At 53.3% G+C, this 19,641-nt stretch overlaps 8 protein-coding genes across 8 annotated transcripts; 3 read left to right on the forward strand and 5 right to left on the reverse strand.

Annotated features, from left to right (window-relative positions):
- Positions 1–1,061: 1,061 nt before the first annotated feature.
- CC84DRAFT_1131101 (alpha/beta-hydrolase) lies at positions 1,062–3,279 on the reverse strand. The gene is made up of 7 exons (XM_018175884.1): positions 3,013–3,279; positions 2,786–2,896; positions 2,466–2,620; positions 2,109–2,406; positions 1,728–1,779; positions 1,630–1,675; positions 1,062–1,577 (listed from the first exon to the last, which is right to left on the reverse strand). Exons 1-7 carry the CDS (start codon positions 3,142–3,144, stop codon positions 1,349–1,351), a joined length of 1,023 nt encoding a protein of 340 aa, XP_018029656.1. The 5' UTR covers positions 3,145–3,279; the 3' UTR covers positions 1,062–1,348.
- An 847-nt stretch (positions 3,280–4,126) lies between these two features.
- CC84DRAFT_1222984 (uncharacterized protein) lies at positions 4,127–5,187 on the reverse strand (the record flags this gene model as incomplete). The annotated part of the gene is made up of 3 exons (XM_018183449.1): positions 4,127–4,564; positions 4,639–4,707; positions 4,759–5,187. 3 exons carry the CDS (start codon positions 5,185–5,187, stop codon positions 4,127–4,129), a joined length of 936 nt encoding a protein of 311 aa, XP_018029657.1.
- Positions 5,188–5,369: 182 nt separating this feature from the next.
- On the forward strand, positions 5,370–5,926 carry CC84DRAFT_389813 (PHF5-like protein). Its single transcript, XM_018186016.1, has one exon. It carries the CDS (start codon positions 5,552–5,554, stop codon positions 5,876–5,878), a length of 327 nt encoding a protein of 108 aa, XP_018029658.1. The 5' UTR covers positions 5,370–5,551; the 3' UTR covers positions 5,879–5,926.
- A 333-nt stretch (positions 5,927–6,259) lies between these two features.
- Positions 6,260–7,876, reverse strand: CC84DRAFT_1169430 (uncharacterized protein). Its single transcript, XM_018179660.1, has 3 exons — positions 7,155–7,876; positions 6,604–7,101; positions 6,260–6,553 (listed from the first exon to the last, which is right to left on the reverse strand). Exons 1-3 carry the CDS (start codon positions 7,670–7,672, stop codon positions 6,511–6,513), a joined length of 1,059 nt encoding a protein of 352 aa, XP_018029659.1. The 5' UTR covers positions 7,673–7,876; the 3' UTR covers positions 6,260–6,510.
- Positions 7,812–9,595, forward strand: CC84DRAFT_389742 (Clavaminate synthase-like protein). Its single transcript, XM_018186015.1, has 3 exons — positions 7,812–8,494; positions 8,551–8,959; positions 9,016–9,595. The coding sequence occupies exons 1-3, from the start codon at positions 8,034–8,036 to the stop codon at positions 9,286–9,288; spliced, it is 1,143 nt and encodes a 380-aa protein (XP_018029660.1). The 5' UTR covers positions 7,812–8,033; the 3' UTR covers positions 9,289–9,595.
- A 3,019-nt stretch (positions 9,596–12,614) lies between these two features.
- Positions 12,615–14,928, forward strand: CC84DRAFT_1200010 (MFS general substrate transporter). Its single transcript, XM_018181647.1, has 8 exons — positions 12,615–13,178; positions 13,236–13,530; positions 13,588–13,700; positions 13,750–13,812; positions 13,868–13,934; positions 13,981–14,125; positions 14,187–14,631; positions 14,688–14,928. Exons 1-8 carry the CDS (start codon positions 13,017–13,019, stop codon positions 14,841–14,843), a joined length of 1,446 nt encoding a protein of 481 aa, XP_018029661.1. The 5' UTR covers positions 12,615–13,016; the 3' UTR covers positions 14,844–14,928.
- Positions 14,929–15,144: 216 nt separating this feature from the next.
- Positions 15,145–15,595, reverse strand: CC84DRAFT_1264287 (uncharacterized protein; the record flags this gene model as incomplete). Its single annotated transcript, XM_018185298.1, has 2 exons — positions 15,145–15,310; positions 15,358–15,595. 2 exons carry the CDS (start codon positions 15,593–15,595, stop codon positions 15,267–15,269), a joined length of 282 nt encoding a protein of 93 aa, XP_018029662.1. The 3' UTR covers positions 15,145–15,266.
- An 823-nt stretch (positions 15,596–16,418) lies between these two features.
- Positions 16,419–19,572, reverse strand: CC84DRAFT_1222990 (uncharacterized protein; the record flags this gene model as incomplete). The annotated part of the gene is made up of 8 exons (XM_018183450.1): positions 16,419–16,453; positions 16,502–16,597; positions 16,731–16,929; positions 18,086–18,783; positions 18,845–19,066; positions 19,115–19,249; positions 19,363–19,425; positions 19,482–19,572. The coding sequence occupies 8 exons, from the start codon at positions 19,570–19,572 to the stop codon at positions 16,419–16,421; spliced, it is 1,539 nt and encodes a 512-aa protein (XP_018029663.1).
- Between the last annotated feature and the right edge of the window lie 69 nt (positions 19,573–19,641).

A 19,641-nucleotide genomic window follows, 5' to 3' on the forward strand; every position in this document is an offset into this window, starting at 1 on the left:
AAGACGCGGACCGGAAAAAAGAGCTGCGTGCACTGGACATATCGGACGGCGGGCCACCGCGACTCCTTTCTTCATCTCGTATACGAGAGAACGCTGGCTATTCTGAGCACGCCTTAATATGTGCGCTATGCGCCGCTCAAATCAGGTCCTCCAGCCAGTTGAATCGTGTAGCTGGCGTGATGCAAATGCAATCGAATAATCGCCAGCTTCGCAACCAACTGATAAGGCACGTTGCGATTGTCCAGAAATTTAAATTGCAAAGCCGCATGTCTACCATGCTAGATCTGCACTAGACGTCACATACGATATCGCAAGTATTATAACTGCATGACGGGAGACCCTGGGCATCCAGGACAGGTAGCGAAAGAGCGAGACCAAGCCAAGCCCTGCACGCACTGCTCGAAGCGGTATCGCCGAGGTTCGTACCTTGCAAGGTCTTGAATTCTAGTCGCTGGTACGAGAGTATACGGTATTCGATGTAAAAGCCATCAGATGGGACCACTGCCCGTCTTCTGTAGTTCGCGATGGTGACAGAATAAGACCGTATCGCAAACCAGATAACGGCTACAGTGCGGTCTGCGTCAGTATCACGTCGCAAGCCAACAGCGTCCAAGCCTTTGAACAAGGCCATGGTTGATGGAGAAACGCGCACCATGATGGATCGCGGAACGTGCCCTAAACGAGAGCTAGGAGTGAGCTATCAGTTGACTCCTCGCACGCCTTACATTGACATTAGGCGAAAGCATGCCGGGAGATGAACCTCCGCTCCTCCCGTGCCAAATGCATCGGACCGTCAACGTCCCAACCGCTCGCGACTGCACTCGTTGAGACGCTGCGACGGCTCCGGTGCCAAGTCTTTGGCGATGTGGAATACCTGGCTTCAGGTTCACGTAGCGAAAGCCACCATGCAAGTGAATACACATGTGGCGCACATTTCGGTATAATGGCGATTGTGGTTAGCCCACCGGACTAATGCTTGCTCACAGCCATGTACCAGTACATGTGCTTTCGGCGAGCAGAGTGAGTTGCTCGAGGTAAAAACTTAGTGCACTTGCTCTTCGAAGCGGGTAAATGATTTGAAATTGCTGAGGGAAGTGCACGACAACGATGCTGCCTCACCAGCGTTTGCGCTGAGTCGTGCGCTGTCTACCTCCGCTAACGTGCTGGCCGATATCGCACTTGTATAACGGCCCTAGGAAGTAGAGATACTTCCCGCTGGAGTGACCGAGAACGCGGGCACGCACGCACCTCGTACACACCACATGTAAGGAGACCCTGTCGCACTAGATGGAGCCCCACTACCATCCCGCCGTTCCCGTCCTCGATACGATAAGCTCGCTGTCAGAGCTTACAAAGAGCTCCGGCTTCCTAAGCTTTGCTTGCCGATCCAGCTTGCAATGATTGCGTTTACCTTTTCTGGTGTCTGAGTAAGTGCCCAGTGCGACGCTTCCACTTCGCCTCGGGTCAGGTTGGGAATGAACTTTTCCATGCCTTTCGACATCTCTGGCCGAAGGACGTTGTCGTTGGTAGCCTGAATAAAGAGCAGTGGTTGCTCAATCTTCTTCTTGTCAAGGAGGCTTTCGAAGATGTCAGCGATGTTATATCGAGAATCAGTATCTGACGACTCACGCCTGGTCATGCTCCCAGTTGACTTTGCGCGTGCGATACCAGTTCACTAATGCTCGTCAGTTGTTGAAGTAGGTCCGATGAAGGCTGTGGCGACTGACCAGGGCCGTGGATACCGTGGCGACTGTACTCTCGCACGTAGTGGTCGAGGATCTGAGATCGTCAGCCCATGTATCAATGACCCGCACTTCCGACCAATGCCCGCAAGTACGTGTAAATCTGGCTTGTTGGCTGTCTGAACCATAGGTCACGAGTCGGTGCAAATCGTTGCACGGCCAGAGAGTTTCGCGGAATGCTATGGGAGAGACGATCTGTCCCTTAAGAGGCTTTCATCGGGACGTAGACCCGCAACTTGAGTGCGTGTGGACACCGGTAATGTTATATTCGGCGTGGAAAGAGATCACCGACTAGCAACTTGAGTGCGTGTGGACACCGGTAATGTTATATTCGGCGTGGAAAGAGATCACCGACTAGCAACTTACCTTGCCGTTAAGGATCTTGCTTTCTCCAATGTGGGGAAGCTTTTCGAACAGAATTCCTTTGGTTGGATCAAACGCAGTTTCGCCACTGGGCGTACGTCCTCCATAGATGGCTCTGAGAAACTGCCTTACTGATTGCTCATCATTGACGTGTTGCTCCACCTCACCAGAAGCGAGGTGGATCTGGTAGCCAAATTGCGGCAAAAATTTGCTGACGAGGTCTTCATTCGACATGTACTCCTCGGAGGGCGGCGTATATGGCGTACAGACCACAAAGACATGAGTTATGAGTTTAGGGTGCCTGTATGATGCCAGCCATGAGTTTAGGATCAAGGCACCGGACTCGAGAACGTAACTCACCATTGCGCAGTGCGGTACACAATCATGCCTCCCCAATCATGGCCTCCCAAGATGATCTGCTGTGCGCCGATCACTTTGGCAAGCTCCGCAATATCATCTGCAGCTCGTTTGTAGGAATACAAAGAGATGTCGTTCGGTGGAACTTCTGGAGCATCCTATATTCGAAGCTTAGCGTTGTCGTCTGCCAGTAGGAAGGGTATCTTCTCGCAGCCAGCAGTGTACGTGGGGCGTGGATCAGCGGTCCCTCTTGTATGGTGGTGATATGGAACATGGCTATATGTGATATCTTCAAACTGCAAGCACCTGTTGGTAAAGCTTACCGTGCCTCCATATCCCATCATGTCTGGGACTACAACCCTGAAACCCATGTCGAGCAGAAGCGGTATCTGGTAGCGCCATCCTGCTGAGCCACAATCGGGCCAACCATGAATCTGTTACAAACTTCCCGTTAGTGGAAAAAGCTCGTTCATCACAGCTCTCACACTCGCGCTCCGCTTCGTTTATCCACCGGCTGAATGGTCCGTGACATGATGAAGTAGAGACTCACCAAGAACACGGTAGCTTTGTATTGACCGCCCGCGGGCTCGCCATATAGGTAGTGGTAATTGTGGCCATTCAGAGAGCTGTTGCGGTGCTCTACCCTGCTGTCCGAGACTGGGTTTATTGGTTGCAAAGTCATGACACTAGCCGAGGTGGACCTCGTTTACGATTCCGCTCGCTAGGGAAGGCAAATGCTGGGAGACAACTGCACGGAGATGCACAGCTTGGTGAGGTGGGAGTGGATAGGTTGTAGCGTTGTATGCTGAACTGGTGATGAGCTTTGTAACGGTCCTTCTACGTAGCTTGGCGGAGTAGAAAGCGGGCCTCGGTACCGCGGCTTCCACTTCAATTGCGAGTACTGACTCGCGATCGCCAACAACAAAACAACCTTGCCAAACTGTCGCTTGTTTCGCATGAACTTGAGGGTGTGCACGGGCTCGAGTGATCACTTGTCCATCGTCGAGTTCTTCGAGTATTGGACGGGGCAAATGTCGTACAATGTCATCAGCAACTCGTCGCCACCCCACCGCGCTCGTGGGGGGCGTTCTTGCCAATCCCATAGTACCGGCAGTATACCTTGTAGGTAGGCGCATCGATGCTATTTACCGGCGTAACATACAACCAAACGGTATTATATCGACCGGGTCCCCCTAGTCTGTTAACCGTATATTGCGTCTATATACCCAGCGACTTGGTAGTTCCAGAGACGCCATCGTAATTACTCGTTTGGTGTGGCTTGCACATGTTCCAGAAGGATAGGGTAATATCCTCGGTCGGCTGGGTGCTCTTCCGACGGCATTGACAGACGCGGAATTTAGCGGGGATTTATAACCGTGCCTCACCGACTCTGCAGTAAGCAGCATGATGGGGACAAGACGCGGTGCAACACAAGACGTGCGGCAAGGGCAGATGTGCAATGGTTACCGAGCATACATTCGTCAAGACAAAGCGTGTGCTTGGTGGTTTCACCTGTAGTCGCTGATTTGCAGACTCGGTATTCGATGGTATCATGATATGAGAGGGCCAAGAAAGGCAAGGGTGTTCCAAGTGGACGCTGTAGCTCCATCGGTCCGCAATCCCAGGCCAACGTAGACTTTCGAGAGCGAAAGAGACATGTTGACTCAGTACATGACCGTATCCTCCGCGGCTTCGACGACTTCTTCTCCGTGATCATCCATGGCTTCCTTGTATGTGTCGTCAGTAGACCGTTCGTGGCCAGTAGTAGAGTCTTGCTCAAGAGAGGTCACCCCGCCCTCGCGAGTTTGTGCATGATCACCGTTCTGTTCCGGGTTTTTGGACGTTTCGCTGCCGTTAGTAGGGTGGCCATTGGCCGCGGCTGGCTCTGCGGGCGCCTTTTCACTATACTCCTTACCAGAACGGGTGTCTTCTGCGTCGCCATCCATATGCATATCGCGGTTCGCGTCCCGCTCCCGTCCAGCATACTGCCGTTGCTTAGCTTCGAAGTCCTCGCGCTCTCGTTGAACAATATCGTGTGCTTCGGCGATCTGGTCGCGGATGCGTTCATCCTCTTCCGGTGTGGTCTCCCATGGCTTGTAATACTGCCAATGATGTCAGTGCTGCGAAACTACCCGACACCAGACAGAGTAGCGCAAGCAAGGAATATGCGACTCACCAGTCGTGGCTCGGTCCTGGTGTGGAGGAAGTGTGCCATGGCAAGCAGGTTGTCGTGCCGTATACGTAACTGCGTGATCGGTCAACTTTGTGGAGCACAGGATGCCCAATATGTTCCTACCGAGTCCTTCTCGAAGCGCCTGTGCTCTCTCCAGCGCTGCGCTTTACGCTTGGCCTGGCGCTCCTGCTTTCTGTGCTCGCTCTCTTCCTCCTCTAGCTTGCGTTGCGCCCGTTGTCTCTTCTCGATTTCGAGTCGGCGTTTCTGTCCTGTGGTCGCAGAGTTCTGAGAGAGAGCACCCAGCGCCGCGCCGAAGAGTCGCCTCTCGCGCCCGCGCTCTCGGCCCTTGGGTGCAGTTGCGGCAGCCTTGGTGCTGCTGACAGATTCGCGGCGATCCGTAGGCGATCCATTGCCGTTCAGTCGTACTCGTTTGGCATCTTGCTCGGATATAGAGGATTGTCGCCTTTTGGTACCAGTCGGAGAGGCTGCGGTAGGCGGTGGGGAATCGACATCCTGATCAGGCAGCACCACGGCTGATGCAATGCCGTCCATTCTCAATGAATGAATAGACGACGTCCAAAAGCGCGAGTCTGGGCGGTTGAGACGCGCGGTAGCTCACATCGGAATGCTCACCATGGAGGAGCTCCCGCACGGACGCCTATCGAAGTGTGGAGAAAGCATGGCGCGTCGATGACTAATACGTGAACCGCGCCTTCTCAATTGTGCTCGAGTTGAAATGCTTCTGGATTGTCAACTTACACCCCAGATACTCACCGAAACGACACGTTTACAACACAACAGCCGAACACATCTGGAGTTTGAAGGCCTCCACCGTTAGCGCTTCCATTCTACTTATCCAGAAAGAATCGGCACCGCACCACACCCGCTACAACCTACCACATCTCACCCCGCCACCATGTCCCGCCATCATCCCGACCTCGTCATGTGCCGCAAGCAAGCCGGCATCTCTATCGGCCGCCTCTGCGACAAATGCGACGGCAAATGCCCCGTCTGCGACTCGTACGTGCGCCCGACCACCCTCGCCCGCATCTGCGACGAGTGCTCCTTCGGCAACTACCAGAACAAGTGCGTCGTCTGCGGCGGCGAGGGCATCTCTGACGCTTTCTACTGCTTCGAATGCACCCGCTTGGAGAAGGACAGGGACGGCTGCCCAAAGATTATAAACCTGGGTAGTAGTAGGACGGATCTGTTCTACCAGAAGAAGAATTTTAGGAATCACTAGCGGGAGAGGGTTGTGGGCGCCACAAGAACATCGACACGCTCGTTGCGAAAATTATAAGGAAGATGAAAGAGGCGATATGACGTTCTGGAAGTGGAGGTTATTGGTCTGGACATATTCGGGAAGTTGGGTTTAAAATCTGACTGTAGGGGAACCGTGGTGGCCGCATAACGCCGCTGCAACGAGAATGCTTGGGCATAAGCACCGCAGCGGGGTGCACTGAGGCGCCAGCAGTTACACTCCAGATTAGTTCAGCACGGCGTTTGGGAGCTAGCGTTGGTAATGCGCCCTTGTACATTGAGTGGCATTCAGCTAACGATCAAAGGCGCGGAAATACCCTATTTTGATCGCAAATTGCAGGAAGCAATGGATGTCTCGAGTTTTTGGGGTTCAACACTAGTTCATGCTCGTTTCTAGTCAGTGAAGTGTGCGTTATGAATGTTAGATTCTCGCTAGGACGACCATGTTAACCCAAACATCCGCCATCCTGTGCCAGTCATATCCCTCCGAAACTTATATGCCACAAACTGCCCGAAATACCCAACGCCTGTGCCAAGGAACACCGCCCATATGCCGCCACGTGAATGCTGAACCGATATTGACAAAAGCTGAGATGAAGCAAAGGAAAGCGGCGACTATACACCCATCGTGAAGTCATGCTCAATACCCGGCGTCACGCTATCATATGTCAATACTTATGCTCTACACTTGAAAGTTGGATCACTGACCTTGCCATGAACTTGAGGAAGACCACGAGATACTGATCGACGCGAATAGCGACCTCGTCCTCCTCGCCTTCGCTCAAGACCTCCCAGTCATCTCCTTTTTCTTTACTGTCCTCGCCAGCTTTGCTCTTCGACTGCTCAGTGAGCTTCAGCAGCTTAGTGTCGTCCACCAGGCCTTCCATGCCGCTATCGACTTTGCCGACATCTTTGCCTGCCTTGAGCTTAGCCAGCCGCAGCTTCAAGGCAGCATCTGCACGGTCGAGCAACACCTTCATGACCGAGGCGTGTTTGCAGGGATGGACCGATGCTGTCTTCACTGCGTGCTCAAAGAACGGGAAGTCTTCGATCGTGACGGTCTTGTCTTTGTAGTCGCCAACGATGTCTTCCATCATTTCATGGGGATTGAGCGGTACCGAAGTTGAGCCATATCCGGAGAGATACAGGCGGGGTGTGCGGTAGTGGGCGGAATAGCAGATGTAGAGTGTGTACGTGCGTGCTGGTCTGTTGATCGATTAGTCCCATGCGTTACCAGTGTCCAAAGGGTCGGAACTTACCCTGACGCGCCTGAACCGCCCTGAGGCTCCCTTATGATTGCCTCGTCATCGTCTTCCTCATCCTCCATGTCTGGGATCTCGTCTTCATCGTCCGCAGCTCCCAGGTTCCCGCTTTCGTCCACGGTCTGCACGTCCCGCACCTTTGCTTCCTGGCTCGCGTTCATGCCACCGGTCCTCAGCCAGCCGTCATCGTCGGCATCGCCAGCGGCGAAGCCGTCGCGTACCAACGTCTCGTCCTGGCCGGCCTCTCCAGCGAAGTTGTCGTCAAGGCGGCGGTTGCAGGGCACTCCTCGAGTGACAAGGAACTGCTTTCCTTCAGGCAGATATGGGACGCGTTTCGAAGGAGATGATGCATCGGCCCATTGCCATGAGGGAAACTTGAAGACGAGAAAATCGCCGGCGAGGACGAACTCCTCTGGTGTGATCTGACCGGTTTCGCGAAAGGTGGATGTGTGGCTGATGGCGGCGGTTCGCTCCCGGAACGTGTCGATATACGAGCGCACGAAGTTGTAGGCCATGACGGCGTGTAAATGTATGGACTCGGTAAGTGAAGGATAATAAACTCGGTCGCTTGACTGTGAGGCGGAGAGATTGTAAGGTGTTGGAGGGGCGCTCATCAGCGCGGGGCGGCCAAGGCAACGAGTAACGACCCCACGCGCTGGTCGCGCTTTCCTCACGAGCCACCACAGCCACTATCACGGGACTTACCAGCCACCCCTCAGCACGTCATCTGGTCAACTGCTTTCGTGGATGGCATTCACATGTTTGCAGCATGCGGACACTCCTATGTGAGTACCTCGACATGCGCTGTGACTTGGAGCGAAGTCACTTGTCACGATCTTTTGCGTCACAAACGGATAATATTGGCGTCACGCAACCATGATGTCTGAGACGGCAGCCTTGCCCATCCTGGACCTCTCTATGGCAGACAGTCTGCACCAGAAACAGCAACTGCTCGGGCAGCTTCATGATGCTCTTTTCAACGTCGGATTTTTATATATCAAGAACCACGGAATTCCTCAAGAGAAAATCAAAGCTTTGACATCGCTTCTCCCGGCTCTCTTCGACCAAACTAACGAGGCCAAGGCTTCGCTCTCTAAGATGAACTCCCCGCATTTCCTAGGATATAGTGGTTTCGCAGAAGAGGTTACTCTTGGTCAGAAGGATCTTCGAGAGCAATTTGACTTTGCTACCGAGCTACCTATTGTTTACGATCCCAAAGGTTCAACGTCGGATACAAGCGAGGGAAAGGACTTTAGCAAACTTTACTACCGGCTCCGTGGACCCAATCAGTGGCCATACGAAAAGAATGTTCCAGGATTCCGCAAAGCATTTCTAGAGTTAGCAATTCTATTTCCGTTGAGCTTCAATAATGACGAAGCTGACTGGATTCAAGGTACCACGATGAATTGCAAGCGCTGTCGTATCGGTTTGTGCACCTCATCGAGGAGGCCTTCGATATACCTGTAGGGACATTCGATGCTTTTTTTCAGCGGCTAACGTCGGCGAGCAACGCCGCGTATAAGCATCACGTCCCGCCACAGCATCGGATCAAACTAGTGAAATATCCAGCGTTACCCAGTGGCCTTGCTCGTGAAAATCAAGGTGTGGGTGCACACAAAGATAGCAGTGGCTGGTTAACTTTCCTCCATCAAGTCGGCGAGGAAGAGGGCTTGGAGGTACTCGATGCAAGTGGCAGCTGGATACGTGCTCCGCCTATTGAAGGCACCTTTGTCGTCAATTTCGGAAACGCGTTCGAAGCTGCTACGGAAGGAGCTGTTAAGGCGACCATTCACCGCGTCATAGTATGCACGGTTCAGGAGCTTGTGTTCTCGTGTATCACACTGACTCATGCCTCCAGACTCAAGGCCCGAGATTAAAGCCAAGATACTCTATCCCGTTCTTCCAGGGCTTACCTCTAGATTTGACTGTAAATGAGGTCCGGCAATGCATTCCAGATCACGTACGAGCACTTCGTCCAGTCTCGGAGAGACCAAACTCCCTAGTCTCCAGCTTCCTAGACCCGCGGTGGGACAGCCTCGGCGAATCTCAATTGCGAAAGTGGATTAGATCGCACGAGAACATCGCCATAAAATGGTACGGCAATGAGGTAGTTTCGTACTACTTACAGTAACTTAGAACTCCTGCGATGGCCAATGCATGGGTTGCGGCTCGCAAAGCGATTGTCTATTCGGCGCTCAATCATGTAGGCCGTCATGGGGTCTACTGGAAACAAGCCTGTGCCTAGATGACCCGCCGAGTAGCTTCTCATTTATACACTCCCGATTCGGCATACTAAACGCATTCTCAATATGTTAACGCTGGCGACGACATCGCACTAGACTCAATCCGAAAGCATTCGCATACACAGTGCACCTCCAGTACACGATTCAAAAGCGCACGAACAAGACATGCAATCACACGTACCGGAAATATATGCCGCTCTAGTGTTTGTCAAAAGAAGCACTAGGGATTCTGCGAGAAGTCTTATTCATATGTCTGCAATATTGCCGTAAAAGTATGTGCAAGCGAGACGCATTCGTCCAATCGTTCAACGGTGCTTTCTACCTGTCTTACTCGATATGCGAACGACTCACGGACCCTGCAGCTTCCCGTCATCTCTGTGGAGCCGAACCTACAGGAACGAAGGGTCTCCCCAGGCACATACCTGTCTGACTCAGCCAGTATTCTGGGCGTTCACGACATTTCAAATCTGCACGACGTCTAGACGATCATACCAGTCCAGTCATGGATAGCTGTCACATACCAACACGTGCATATAATAAATTTGTGTTATGCACACATGCAAGGCACACGCACTTCAATTGCGCACACCGCTCACATTGCTCTCCTGCATCAACGGCGAAAACAGATTCCTGGGTGATCATCACGTGTATCTCACAGCTACCAATTGTTCCGTCTGTGTTTTACCGCACGAGCCTCGCTCCAGCCGCACACTTGCATGGGCTTCTACAATCCAGCCGTGAAGTCAGTGGTTAACAGTGCAGCGTAATTCCAGGCTACACGGTATCACCGCAAATTGATGCTGTAATACGCGCTGTGCCTGAACGACGGATCTCGTTCTCTCTCGCGGTACACACACAGGTATGCCGTACCACAGCAAATAGCTGACAGGTTATTCGACGGTAGAAGTTTCCATACTGTGATCGACTCTGCCTCTAGGTAACCCTCAATGCTTTATGCGCGCTACGCGTCAGCCCTCTGCGTCTGTCTGTCGCAACATCACGCTTTGGACAATCGCTGTAGGGCCGTCGTACGCGTTTCACTCGATGATTGGCCTTTTGACTTTGTACCGCGCTTAGCGTTCAACATAAATCCGTGTGGTACCCTTAGCCACTGCCTCTTTGGGATATGCACTGACATTTGGTAGTCTATGGAGAAGATGAAATTGCAGAAATCTGTTTGATATCGTAATGTTTAAATACTACGGCTGTCTCCCTTGCTCCATGCTCTTGTTAACTTCTCCATTCAGACGTCATTGTTCGTCTAAGTCATAAAATATCATTCCTCGGGGGCGTCACCCAAAAGATTCCACCTAGAAGTCTTCTAAAAGTCCAGATACTTCCCTACCTCCTTCCACTCAGTGATTCGATCTACCAACTGCCACGATTCCTTGTGTGGGTTATCGATTAAATCCTGTCCTGTTCCACGACCAACTCAAGAGATCTAACCCCAAATCCACTCCATTGCCTTGCAGCACCCAATTCAAGTCTCTTTCGAATCGTCCCGCTACCATGTCCCGCCCCACAAACACCACCACGGACCCCTCCCAGCCTCGAGACGGCGGTCACACCGCCGCCAACCCCCCACAAAGGGTTTGTCTACACTTCTGCATTCTATATACCTCTGCTACTATCTCGAGCTAAGTAACACTGCCAGAATAGGCCCGATCAAGCGCAGCAGACGGGTGAGCGATATACAGGGGGCGGTGTGAATAGGGGCTCGGTGGTAAGCCCTGTTCTTCTGGCTTCGATTTCTCCTTTCTGTAGTGGGAAGAGGTGGTAGAAGAGTGCTAATTGACTTTTGAGATAGTCATCCGCGATGTTCAGATGGCTGTGTGAGAGCAAGAGGGAGGGGCATTGGAATGGAGAGTCGAGGGGGTAGCCGTGGTGCGTAAGATGCGTCCTTTGTGTATTCTCTCCCAGGAACGATTTACTGCTTCGCTCATATGGCTGATGGCCATCGCTGGATCTCGTTCTAGTATTTGGCATCACTTTCGTATGTGGCCATTCGATCCATGTTGCCCTGGTAGTAATGGTTGTCCTAGCACTGCATGGGTGGTATCTGATACCGTTTCGCTGGTTTTCAAAAAAAATCAAAAATCAAAAAAATCCTGTCGTAGTGGATTGTTTATGCTAGCAGCATGGGCGACATCTGATCTCTCTCTATCTCGGAAGGGTTCCCTGTATCTGACGTTGTTAGGCAATGTGCCTTGTCGCGGCGCGGGCGGTTTCTAGTTTCCTTTCCTCTACGCGGATGAATTCCTTGTATCATGTTATTGACGGCCTCTATACTTTGACGGGTACAGGTGGAACCCGATCTCTTCGGCTCAAAATATTCTCGAATAGGGGTCCGACTATCTATCCAGTAGGGGTACTCCTTATATCTCGCATATTATTACTTTATCGGCTGCAGGCCTTCTCGGGAGTGTGAAGCATCTGGTACTGATTCGGCTGCCTGGATGTTGTTCTTGCGTCCGCGTAATTAGCGTTGCCGAGGAGGGTTGCACGAGTAATCTAGGGCAATGGCACTCAGGGACTCGAGGGTGAGAATTCGAAGCCGCCGATCGTTGGCTGGTCTCTGCAAAGCCAAGGTAGATTGTTCAAGGAGGTAGGTAGATTTGTGCTAGCGGGGCGTCGAGTCGTATGGCTACATTAGCTTGGAGAATACGGAGTAACCTTTAGTCGCACAGATGGTCCCGCGGCCTTTTCTGTCTTAGTATAATGGGATAGAAGCCGTCCAACTGGTCAGTGGAAGCTGGAAATGGCTGCTATGAAGTATAGAACTGTTTGATAATTTGTAGCAGTTGGAAGCATAGCATTGGAGACGCATGGATATGGGTCTGGAGATTAGACATGTTGATTGGCAAGATCAAGGCAAGATAATGGTTTCCGGATGCCAACGTTTGAGGCTTACTGTTTTAAGTTCCGTCACCTGAGTGCTCAGACATGTATTGTTCATTCTTCAATTGCATGTAGTAGTATGGCTATATCAGACATAGAAGGATGCAACCAGGCAGATACTTCGTGCTAGTGTACATTTCTATTTCAGCGAAGTATAGACTCACACTGCACGCATTTGTGGCTGTCATTGAGGATGGGTGTCGTCGACTCGCTCTCACCGACTCGAACTCGTCGAGTCGTCCACAACTTCGGGCCACAACTTCGTATCTGAACTCGTCAGATTTTCGAGTCAGCGCAGCTCACTCGAATGATTTATTCCGAGATAGGCTATCTACATCACAGCCCCGGATTTCTTGTACCCCAGACTTGTGTCATGCTTTTCCACCGAACTGTGCGGGGAATATACTTGGCAGCTGGGCAACATATGAGTGCCAGGACTTAGCCAAGACAGACCATGCGGATTGCAGGTCTGGACTGTCGCTGTGATTTGAGGGCGGTCTGCCGATGGGTCCTTGTCGCTCCACAATACACGGTGCTCTGGATTTAGTTTCGTGTCGAGAAGGCGCGATGGGGCGAGGCAGAGTACCTAGACCCGGGGAGAAAGCAGGTTGGACTGGATGAATGGGATACAAATGCGAGCACGATCCCTGATTCTGGGAGGTCCAACTGTATATCGTCGAAAATCTGGTGTTTCTACCTACCGCAAACCTCACAAACGATGCTCATCGACGAAAAGACTGACGTCGACCACGTCGAAAAGGCACACATCCCACCCGCCCACAGTGACAATGATGCGACCCCCGAGCAGGACTGGACCGCAGAAGAAGAGCGCGCGATAGTGAAGAAAGCCGACTGGAGAGTCTTTCCAATGCTGTGCATCGTCCGTGTCCCATCTCTCACCCTTCCGCCTTGCCATCTAACCCAACTTGTCTTTTAGGTCTTCGGCCTTTCCCTCCTGGACCGGACAAACATCTCCTCAGCCTACATCGCGGGTCTTGCGACAGACCTGCAACTCACCGGGCAGCGCTACAATATCGCGCTGCTGGTCTTCTTCATTGGGTACTGCCTCTTCGAGCTTCCATCCAACTACGTGATCCGCCGCCTGGGCGCGAGACTGTGGCTATCATTTCTCATCATCGCATGGGGTGCGTGCGTGTTGAGTATGGGGTTTGTCCAGAGCTGGGAGGTGCTTACTGTGCTGCGTGCATTTCTGGGCGTGTTCGAGGCGGGGCGTGAGTTGGCTCTGGTTTTGCTCCTCTCTGCTGTACTGGAGTGCTGACGCGGCAAAGTCTTTCCTGGTGCAGTGTATATCATTGGGTCGTGGTATCGACAATTTGAGACCGCGAAGCGGGTGTCCATCTTCTACATGGCGGCGTTGTTGGCTTCTGGATTCGGACCGATCGTCAGTTGGGCAGGTCTTTGTTCTGGTGAGACAGGCTGACACTTAACAGTTTGCGTATGCGCTTTCGCTCATCAGCGTTGGCGACGGTCTGTACAGCCAGGGTTGGCGCTGGGTAGGTCGCGGAGCGCCCAACTCTGCACAACGGAATGCGTGTTAACCGTCATCAGATCTTCATCATCGAAGGTATCGCCACCGTTGTTGCAGGCTTGATCGCGCCGTTCTTCCTCATCGAATGTGAGATCTGCACTCTCCAATGACACAAAACTTCTGACACACCCAGTCCCTGAGAAAGTCCGCTTCTTGACCGACCGTCAAAAGCATATTGCCATCACGCGCGTGTCTCTCGAAAAAGCCGGCCAACAAACCGCCCACGCCACCGTCGCAGAGACTCTCCGTATGATCTGGGACTGGAAGCTGCTCATGTAGTCAGTACCACACTTCACTTGCTAGCCGCAAACCTCCCCCACGATATACTAACGCCTACAGCTCAATCCAGTACTTCGTCGCTGCCTCCAGCGTCTACTCCCTCGCCTTCTTCCAACCCATCATCCTCCGCCAAGGCATGGGCTTTTCCTACGCAAAAGCCCAACTCCTCTCCTCACCGCCCTACATCTTCACCGTCTTCGCCTCCCTCGGCACGTCCTGGTTGTCGGACAGGCTGCGTCTGCGCTGGCCGATTCTCGTCGGGCAGTCCGTGATTGCGATCGTAGGTCTGCTTCTCGTGCTGTACCCGCAGCCTCCAGCGGCACGCTACTTCGGGCTGTTTCTTGCGACATGGGGCACGCAAGGCAATGTGCCTGCTAGCCTGGCGTACGGGAACAATCAGACTGCCAGAGTTTCGAAGCGCGCTGTTGTGGCGGCGGTGATGATCAGTGTGGGTGCGGCAGGAGGCGTGACGGGGAGTACGATTTTCCAAGCCAAGGATGCGCCGGTGAGTGATTTCGATCGTGTCCTGTTTGGCGCAAGACTGTGGCTGATCTGGTGTAGCAATATCTTCCAGGGATGTGGGCCACCATTGCGATGCAGATCCTCTATTCCATCGTCACGATCTGCATGTCGATGTATTTCAAGCGGCAGAACCGGCTGGCGGACGAGACGGGGAAGACACTGGAAGGGGTGGAGGGATTCAGGTATGCGCCGTGAAGTGCCATATCCGCCAAAGCCAAACCCGAAGAACCGTTCGTGCCATACGAAGCAATGCAAACCATCATCGTGCCATACGTCATTTCCACGCGCTATATCATGTATCGAAGGTATCAACATCAGCCAGCGGCCGTCCCTCATCGACGTCGAATTTCAATCAACAAATCATTTCTCTCATTTATTCCTCCTTCAGCGTTAGCCACCGCAAAAAAATGCCCCCACCCCCTCATCCTCTCCTTACGCCCTTCCCTTCGTTACAACATCATACACACTATATCCCCAACCCGCCCACAGGCGCAGCTGCATCGTAAATCCACAGTTGAGCAAAGCCCCAGGCCACTTCTCCCGAACCGCTGCGCTTCGTACGGCATGTTGAGCGCGCATCACATACGCCATCACTACTGCGCCGCTCCGCGTCTGTCCCTAAACGCAGTGCACCAACACGTTGGCGTCGCGCTTTCCCGTTACTTCTGGGCCGAGAGCACGGGCAAGCGCGGACGCGATCTAGGCGTACACATCCTCGAGAAGGCAGACGATGCCTTCGTGGGGTCGTCTTCGATGGGGACGTGGAAGGGGTTGATGTATGGTTCGGGTGTGGGTCGGTCGCGGTCATGGGTCAGAATGAGGATGTGCGTGATGTTGCGCTGCTGGAACACATTTGGGTCGTTAGGGACCGTAATGTCTGAGATGTCTGAGATGTAGAGGTTGCGGATGGGCGTTGCGCTGATTGGAGCGGTGCGGAGGGCAACCATGGCGATTGCAAATGACCTGCCTTATGACAATATGAGGTAGAAGTGGCTTGGAATCCAGTCGGGAGACTGGAAAATCAAGAATTGAGATTCTGGAAGCTAAAAGTTGCAGCTTATCTCTGAGTGCAAAGTATGTGGCTACACAGACGAAAGGCACAGCCTCGTCGAGAATAGCCCCAAAGCAAGATCTGGAGACATAGCACGCCGGCTGCCACGATTTGCATTGTCGTCCGGACTAAGACATCCAGCATGTATAGTGTACAAGTGGCCGAGGTAGACTGAAGAGACGGAAAAACGATTGGATGACATTGCACGGGCTTCAAGAATAGTGAAGATCATCGTGGTTCATACGGAATGTCTTGCAGACAGTAGAAAAGTTGCTCATAATGCTGTGATTTTCACTCATTTTCCTTTGTGGAATGCATGCATCGGACAACCACATATCAACATCTGGTGCGGAACTTGAACCTTGGGGCAAATGCAAATATAAGTACTACTCCTATACCGAGAGATTAGCACATTAAGCACACAGGAGTACATTCGGAGCGACCTCGAACACTTCTGCACCATGATATGTCGCCATTTTCGATTTCCATTGAAAACCTATCATACACCATGCCAAATGCTACCAAGACACGGCCCAAGTTCCCCATTCGCAAACAAAAATCATGGTATTCCGAACCCAATACTATCCCAGCATTTTTAGGTTCGCCAGTAGCCGCCGGAGAGGGAGAGGTGGGTGTGGCGATAGAAAAGATGGTGTCGCTGCAGCAGAGCGCCGACCAGTATAAAACGTGTAGTTGTGATCGTGTGGAAGATCGGGTGTTTATGCGGAGAACCTGCGCATGACCTTGGCGATGACTGCGAATTTGTCAGAAGCGGAGTGATTATTGGGATTGGTAGACGTACCATGGAGAGCGACAACGGAGAAGATGAACACAACAGACAGGGTCATGACCACAACAGGGTCGACCTTGAGCCCGGGCGACTCGTCGGTGTAGAGCCCTGTACTACACATTAGCTGCTGTCATTTTCGCCATGGGTGCGCCTGGTCCATCCATCGTCGGCTGATCCACCACCATCGTATGGCCCAAATCGTTCGAACCGAAACATGCAGGAATTGGAGATGTTCACTTACTCAGCATAGTGCTGGAGCTTCCTCCTGCGCCAGCCGCCCTCGTGCTGCTAGGTCTCTGGTTCGCCGATTTCTCCGCACGGTCCGCAGCCGCCTTCCTCCTCATCACGGTTGCAGGGCCGCCCGGGGGCTTGGGAGACGAAGGCCGCGCGGTGGTGGAGCCAGCCGCGTTGTTGACGGGGGAGGTTGGTCGTGGTGAAGACTGCGGCGATCTGTCAGCTCTATGTTTGCCAGAGAACTCGCGACGTGTGAACAGGCATGGCCACGGTGATGGTAGCACGAGTTTCGACTTCATAGACAGCACGGCAACGAGAGCAACTGCATACAGCCAGCAAAATGGTAGCAGCAGGTTGCTGCCCTCTGCTCAATGCCCTTGTACGTGCGCACGCATCGCCGCGATCGCATGCCCACCAGCTTCTCGCTTTCCAGGCCCGCCCACAAACGTTCCAAATTCGGCTCACTCACCATGATTGATCCTTGCGTGATATACCGTCGAAAAAAAACTGGACCGAGAGGTGGGAGGGCGATAGCGGGAGAATTGGCGTGGATGGAGGTGGTCGTTCGAAGTGCTACAGAGGCCACCTAGAACATTGGAAGGTCCGCTGGGGTTGGTCAGGGTTAGCGTGACCGGGGCTCGCTGATGGGGAAGGAGCCGCACGGTCCTGTCACGTGCCATCTCTCCCCGAAGCACTGCAACTAGCTTCGAGCCTAAGCACAACTAACGCTTTTCCCGTGTCTGAATCAAGTGGTACACACCCTCCCGAGGTCCCCTGTGTGGTGACCTACTCGTAGTGAGCAAATAAGCGAAGTACCGTCGATGGCCATACTAGGCTCCTTACGAGACATTAGCACAATAACAGAAGAGTGTGCAACGAATGCCCCAAGAGTTTTTTCATTACGCCAGATGTTGCCGAGTCCTTTACATGAATAGAGTCCCAAAATGTCATCCAGAGCCAGAGGCAACCGTCTCCTTGCAGTAGAGAGGTTGCCCTTTCAACCTCCCAGATACGATTAGAAAAGTCAAATCATCCGTCCCAAACTCCCCACCAGATCCCAATCCAATAACAGAACCATCCTGGAGATAGATCCCAACATTCAAAACACCCCGTGTTGTAGCCCCGTTCAAAAAGGTATATTATCTTTGACCAACCGCAGTCAGATGCAAGTACGCCCGTGAAGTGAGACTGATCCCCAGGGTAATTTTTGTTTCACCGACCGCCCAAGATACCTGTTCCACCCAGTTTCAAAGACCGACGCTGTGTGATATGCCCGGGACACCTGAAATGCAGAAACTCCGGATTGTGCATCAAACTCCCGATCTCAAAAATGGTAAGATGTTGTTTGCACTATCCCCAAACAGAGGCTTGCACGCCTTGGTTGGAGGTGCTGCCCCAAGGGCCCTTGTTCCAGCCCATACCGACGCTTTTGTTATCCGTGACCGTAGAGGATGGATTCAAAGACGCAGACGTGGTAGCATTGGCATTGGCATTCTGTTCGCTCGCATTGTAAGAGTTGTAGCTAAGGGGCGACGGAAGAGGCGTAGTCCGGCCCTTGCTGAGAGAAGAACCAGCGGGTTGGCCTTGGTTGGTGATGGGACGCGTGCCGATGGGTGCGACCCCAGAGCCGTTCACTTTGGAGCCTTGCCGGGGAGGCGATCCGCCAGGGGACGAGTTAGAGGTGCGGCTAGCCTGCTGAGCATTGTCGAAGAGGGCAAAGGCTGGGTTTTGGCCCGAGCCAGGAGACGAGTTGCTGTTAGCACGGGCCTCCTGCGCACCGCCAGCAGCATCCTTGTCGCCTCGTGTTGGCATCTGAACTGGGGCTTCTCCAGTAGCGCCGGAAGCTTGCATGCCAAACGGATCAAATGCGAGAGGCGAGGGCCCGCGACCGGCTCCAGAAACGCGGACATCCTGGCTCGACGTGGGGTTGTTATTGTACAATTGGGACGACTCGCCGTACAATGCTCGGTGCTGGCGGGCAATGAGCTCGCGGCGCTCCTCTTCACTCATCGTATTCGCATTGGGACTCATCGAGCGGTCGGATTTGGACCCAGAAACATCTGCATTACCCTAGTTAACCACCATCCTTCTACTATTGTTGCCCAGATTCCGAGTCCTTACTTCTATGGTACTGCTGTTCTTGGTGGTAATTGCGTAGCTCGCGCTCACGCTGGGCTGCCATGCGACGCTTGGCCTGCGCCATCTGGTCGGCATCGTTGGGTCGAGGACCGTAGTTGCGCTGGTTCTGGTAGTAGCCCTGAACGTTCGACGCCGAGTGGGAGCGCGATCCATCGTACTCGCTCACGGAGTGGTGACGCTGCGGTCCGCTCATGCGCGAGTCTACTGCTGGCGTTAGCCGGGGCTTGAGTGGTAGTTGTGCGTGGGCCGTACCGAAGTCTTGTTGGTATTGTGGGCGCGGACCTCCGCCCACAACGGGCATGGAGTCGCGCCGGCCTGCATACTGTGGGAAGCCGAAGCCCTTGCCCGCGCCGCTCTTCGCCAGGTTCTCGATGGCCCGCTCGACGTCTGCAACACACATCAGCCCATGTCCGCCCATGATTTGCTTTCAAGACGCCCAATCCTCGCAGATGATGAAGTGCGTTCGATGGCGGCGGTGATGCAGGTAGGAGTGGACATACCCTCAAACTGGGAGGCGAAAGCAAAAGCACTGAATTCGTCGCGATTGACTGTCGAGCTTGCTCCTGCGGTTTCTGTTATGTTCTGCCCGTGGTATTTGCGTTCCAGCGAGGTCCCGTACCTGAGCGCGACGGTGGCTGCGGCTGCTCCCACGATGCCTGTCGGCCGGGGGCTGGCCAAGAGGACGACGGGTCCTGCTGGTAGTAGGCCATGGCTGCGAGTGGGCGTTTGGTGTGGATTACTGCTCGGAAGCCAGGATATCGAGGCCGTAGCGGAGGAAT

This window comes from Paraphaeosphaeria sporulosa (genome assembly GCF_001642045.1).
Source record: "Paraphaeosphaeria sporulosa strain AP3s5-JAC2a unplaced genomic scaffold CC84scaffold_15, whole genome shotgun sequence".
Lineage (NCBI taxonomy): Eukaryota > Fungi > Ascomycota > Dothideomycetes > Pleosporales > Didymosphaeriaceae > Paraphaeosphaeria > Paraphaeosphaeria sporulosa.